General features: G+C 36.1%; 1 protein-coding gene across 1 annotated transcript; it reads right to left on the bottom strand.

Annotated features, from left to right (window-relative positions):
• On the bottom strand, positions 1–5104 carry LOC112594995 (UDP-glucuronosyltransferase 2B2-like). The gene is made up of 4 exons (XM_025340055.1): positions 4261–5104; positions 2104–2323; positions 1429–1648; positions 1–603 (listed from the first exon to the last, which is right to left on the bottom strand). The coding sequence occupies exons 1-4, from the start codon at positions 4966–4968 to the stop codon at positions 318–320; spliced, it is 1434 nt and encodes a 477-aa protein (XP_025195840.1). The 5' UTR covers positions 4969–5104; the 3' UTR covers positions 1–317.
• Positions 5105–5599: the final 495 nt, after the last annotated feature.

The following is a 5599-nucleotide window of genomic DNA, read 5'->3' on the forward strand; positions in this document are numbered from 1 at the left end:
AAAAAAAAAATTATAACAAGACATATATAATATTAAAATTATAATAATGCTGACTGAAGAGTAAGTGCGAAGAACAGTGGCACTGTACACTAAGCAGTGCATATGTCATTGAAATATTTATCTATGACTACTTAATAACATAATTTATATAGTATATATATATATAAACGTGTGTATTAGTGTAAAACAGAGATCAACGATTGATTTGACAGCTATTATACATTTATACCTATAAGTCATCTATAAGTCAAGTTATAAATAGGCATGTTTACATTTTTTGAAGAATGTATTTATAATTAATTACATATCATTATCACCTACTGCTGTTTAACTTTGACACTAATCAAGTGATTCGCGACAAATGAATAAAAATATCTAAATGTCTTGTAAATCAAATACATCATGACCAGGAACGACACGACAAATACCAAAATCACATCCAATAACATGTATTGATACCACGTAAGGTTTAGGGCTTCAGATTTTAAATGGTGTGCACCTTTGTGACGAAGCACATATTCCATCCAATAGACGACCGATTCTTGAGGCGTCATCGGACGGTCTTTGAATCGTTCTGCTGTGATTTTAGCATTTTTTGTATAACTGTAAAAGAGTAATGATAACAAAAAAACCCACGTTAAAAATGTTTAAATATTTTTTGAAACGTATAACTTAAGAATACAATTATTTGAGACGTAATGCACCTATACATATTATGAGATTTTAGCGAAGCCATTTTTAAGATTTGCTAGGTTTAGCCCAAAAATAATTGTGAATAATTATATATGACAAAAATATATTCTACTTTTACCTAAGTGTTTTATTATTTTTATGAATTGATTCAAAAATAACAAACTTCAGAGGAATTGTCCATCTTTTGGTAAAAACATAAACTAGTGTAATCTTTGAACTACATTAAAAAAGTTATAGCAAACTATTTATGACTTTATATGATGTATCTAAAATGAAAATTAAGCCTATGAGCAGAAGGTACATTGAACAAAAAAGTTTAATAGGTTTTTCGAAAGTATCTTATTGTAGCCCTTTCATTTATTCTACGATTTTGTCCCATATCATATGTTTGACCGCGATAGTTATACCATCGATTATATAAATATTAAATAATATCATTTATAATCAATGGTTACACCCAGATAATTAAATTAAGTATTACAATACTAAATATATGTATAATGTATAGTGTATACTAATTTTATTTCTTTACAGAACATAATAGTACCTACTTCTAATACTATGAAATGATATAATTTTTTTAAACAAATTTCATTATTATATTTTTCGGAACACAAATCCTTAAATTTCAGGGAAAATCATGAGTCCTCGTACCCAGACCCCGACCGCTATTCTAAAGGATAGGTTTTGGCCATAAGAATTTAAAACGTCATTATTATAATTTATTTCTCATACTTTGGATTGTGTAAAAGTTCTTTGATGCCGTGTAGAAATTGTTGTTCATTGATCGATAACAATTCCATTGTGATTGCCATACCCGCGTTCACTAGACTTTGTAAGTTTCTCGGTTGATCGTAGTAAAGCGGAAAGCCCAAAACTGGAACACCCGCGTCCACTGCTTCGTACACACCAGATATTCCACCATGACTTATAAACAATTTGACGTTTGGGTGTACTAATAGTATAAAGTAACCACATAGATTATTAATTATAATATTTACGAATAAAATATAATTATTATACAAGTTGCTAATAGATACCTACTTATTGCAAGACATTTATTTTACTATAAAATAAACTTAGACAAGTTAGACATAATTTTATTATATTAAAAAAGTGGTTAAAGAATAGCAATGATTATTGTTTGTTAAAACAATAGTACTTAATTTCCTACGTACCTACTTATACAGTTATTTATATTAATATGGTAATATTACCTACGTTTTGATACTCTGATATAATTTTAATATAATAATATACAGTTGTTCACAGGTTAGACTACACAATAGCATAAACTATAAACGTTTAAATCTAATAACTACAAAATTAATAGGACGTATTCTTATAAAAGTTAATCATTAAATAAATCCTTTAACTAAGTAAAAACTCCATAAGTTTAAAAACACTTACACAGAACGTCACGTTGTGGAAACCAGTTGCCTGTCATCACGTTGTCCGGTTTATCTTTCATTTCACCTTCGAATTTCCACAAAACTCTTTGAGGAATTTGTCGAAATACGTTTTTAAATGTATTCTGAATATGATCAGGCAAACTTGACATGGCTACGACTGATCCGAACGTAAAATATACAACTCCATGCGGGGAATTGTCAATAAATTCTTGGATATTCTGAGAAATTAAAAATTCATTATCATTTTTTTTCGATGTATGATAAATTTCAAAATTGAGATAAAAGAGCGCTTATGTATTCTTTTATTATAAATTATGCAAGTATAATTTAACTGTGTGAAGACAAGGTGTAAGTTATTTTTCTAACGTTTTGTCTTTCATCGGTCGAGACATTTATTGATTTGATTTAAATATTTGAATAGAAATATATTAGCATAAAAAATTGATAAGCTAGGTAACATCTCTGATGCATAATATGTATTTATTTTAGTAAATCACTGTACATTGAATGCGAAAAATGATTTTGAACGAAAACGGTCCGTCAACCTACATTTCTAAGTATATTTTTTTACATATATTATTATATTTGTAATGTAGTAGATTGAATTAATTCCAACCAAAACGTTGCGTTTGAAAATGTTATTATGCAAATAAATTATAGCAATATACCTAGGTAAAAGTCTCAAGTCCCTAGATAATATTTTTGAATTGAAATTTCTGAAATCTAAAAAACTTACAAACACTGTGTTTATTGGACGTTATGTAGTAATTAATAATTAATAATTTATTAACGAATAAAACGAATTGGTAAATGATTTATATCATATATGTATAATAATATGTTATACTTAAATACATATATCATAAAATTATTGCGGGAACGTTTGTATACATAAGTGGTTTTATTCTATTTATAAATAATAGTAAGTAAGTTGGTCGTTAGTACATATAGACGGTACTTAAACATTCAAACAAAAGACTATTATTATTGTCTACATGTTATATACTAGATAAGAGTAAATCTAGATTTTAAAAATAGAACAATATTATTCTAGTGATTATAACTTTGAGTAGTACCGTATTAGTGTACATTCTTGTTGTAAGCTTTTGACTTAAGTAATACCAGTAATACGTAGTATCACGTGCGAATTAGAACTATAGAAATGATATTTTGGAGATACTGTTTGTCTGATAGATGAAATGAGTTGTTGGAAAGGGTGATGGTCGTGCGGGTTAATATTTATGGTATACTGTACAGCAAACCATAATATTTTTATCAAGTGTTTTTGACTAACAAATGACAATATTATTGTTCGTCGTCACTCGACGCTTTTCATATGAAAACAATTGCTTATATTAACTTTTGTTTCAATGACCAATTATAAAACTTTAAAGATATTGTTTTTACTTTTATTTACTACAATTTTAATCTTTTGAGTTTTGACGTATTTATATACTTGATAAAACGGAGACATGATGAAATTAAAACGGAACAAAGAGTATTATCCTATTTGAAATTTGTTGGGACAAGTGCATTTCCCGTGGAATGTGGCGCTTAATAAAAAAAAAAAACAGATTAGTTTTAAGGGGAGAAAATAAAGTCACCAATGATACAACTAGGGACGGGGACACGGATTTAGAACTTCATGACTAAAATTTAGATCTCCCCAACGCTAAAAAAAATAAAATAAAATTGGTGACTATAAAACTTTTTATTATTATTATCGTGTTAAAACTAAATAAATGTTTATAAATAATCGGGATAAGTTCGAATTACACTTATTATTATCAAATTGCGCTCTGGACCGAAATAGTTGTGTTCGAATTGCACTTTATAGTTCCGGTAAGTCATTTATACAAGAACCCGTTTGTAAAATTAATATCAATATAAAATCATTCGACGGAATTCGTGTTTTTAATTTCTAAATTTTTTTATTTAATTTTAATTCTCATATAATATATTAATAAAAATACGTATTTACATATGTATACATTTTATTCCTAAATAATAATAATTACGTCGCGTAATAACGTCATATCATTATATTGTTGTAATCCATCGACGCGCATCGTATACGTAATTTTCGAATTTTAGAACTCAATCGTTCGGCCATTAACCTATTTTTCACTATCGAGTGTCGTCTGTAGGTACTCACGGTCGGCAGTTGGCCGCTGGCCGGCCGGTCCAAGTGTATCCCGCCGACGTGTATGACGTTGGGGGGGAGCAACATTGTGGGCTCGGTGACGTGGTGGCTGTTGACGAACACCACTGACGGTTTGGCGGGCTGGCCGACGTCGTACGGCCGCCGGCGGTCCGTGAGCTCGGCGTACCACCGGACCAGCCGGCCGTAAGCGTACACGGCCGTGTTGGCCAACCTGTGCCGGAACGCCCGGACCGCCGAGCCGTACAACAGGTGCGGCACGTACGCCGGGTTGGCCGAGTGGCCGACGATGGACGGTTGCATGTACGTGATCATGGGCGTCGGCACCACGTACACCATGGGCAGCCCGACCGCGGCGGCCAGGTGCGCCACGCACTCGGAGCCCAGCGGCTCGGTGACCAGCAGGTCGAACCGCGCCGCCGTGTCGGTGCCGTTGACCATGAGCGCCCGGACCTGTTCCATGTCGTACACCGCGTCGCAGAACTGCCTGCTCCACCGGACCACGGACGGCACGATGTACGACAGCCGGCTGTAGTCGGACAGCACGCGGGACGCCCGTTCGCCGGCGTGCCGGGTCAGCACGGCGGACGTGTCCACTTCCGTGTAGTTGCCGTGCGCGGACGGCGGCAGCTGCGACGGGTAAGACGTGAACGCCACCACCGAGTGGCCGCGGTCGGTCAGCGCCCGGAGCACGGCGCTCATGAAATTCCAGTGGCTCCGGCCCGGCACCGTCTCCACGGCCAGTATGTTGGCCGGCCGAAAACCGGGCGGCGTCAGGCGGCGGCCGGCGGCGGTCCGCGCGGTGGCGGCGCCGAGGCCGTGGACGAAGACGAGGACGAGGACGAGGACGAGGACGCGACAACAACGACGGGTCGGCGACATCGCGGCGATTGGTTCAGGCCGCGTGCCGCCCGACCGATTTATAGACGCGGATCGGAGCGAGTGCGCCGCGACTAATTCGAAACCTTTAATCGCTCCGTAATCTACAGCGTGCGAGAATCGTGGTGACGGCGCGCGATACGGCGGGGTGGATGGAAACGTTGCCTATATGTCGTAGATCGGTCGCAAATAATATTACGAACACTCGATAGTCGATATACGTACGCACATCGCAGCACGTTATTGTTATGATATCAACGAAACAGTACGGTTCGTCGTCGTACTGCGGCAGTCTTCGTACACCTACTATGCATAACGAGATAACTGTACATACGTGTGCACGGGTATAGGTGTACTGCATATTATTATAATAACGGAAAACGATTATAGACTATCGCGATTGTTGTCTCTCGGTTGCAGGCGAAAGAAAACCAACGAAAACTGCGACGATTTA

This window comes from Melanaphis sacchari, unplaced genomic scaffold (assembly GCF_002803265.2).
Source record: "Melanaphis sacchari strain LSU unplaced genomic scaffold, SCAv2.0 Contig24_pilon_pilon, whole genome shotgun sequence".
Classification (NCBI taxonomy): Eukaryota; Metazoa; Arthropoda; class Insecta; order Hemiptera; family Aphididae; genus Melanaphis; species Melanaphis sacchari.

What these genes read in the sequence shown, in the direction of transcription:
- LOC112594995 (XM_025340055.1), bottom strand. Translation starts at nt 4,968, where the DNA reads ATGAGCGCCGTGCTCCGGGCGCTGACCGACCGCGGCCACTCGGTGGTG. An exon ending in CCAGCGGCCAACTGCCGACC is followed by an intron (nt 2,324 to 4,260) that starts GTGAGTACCTAC and finishes TTAATTTCTCAG; the next exon opens with AATATCCAAGAATTTATTGA. An exon ending in GAACTTTTACACAATCCAAA is followed by an intron (nt 604 to 1,428) that starts GTATGAGAAATA and finishes ACTCTTTTACAG; the next exon opens with TTATACAAAAAATGCTAAAA.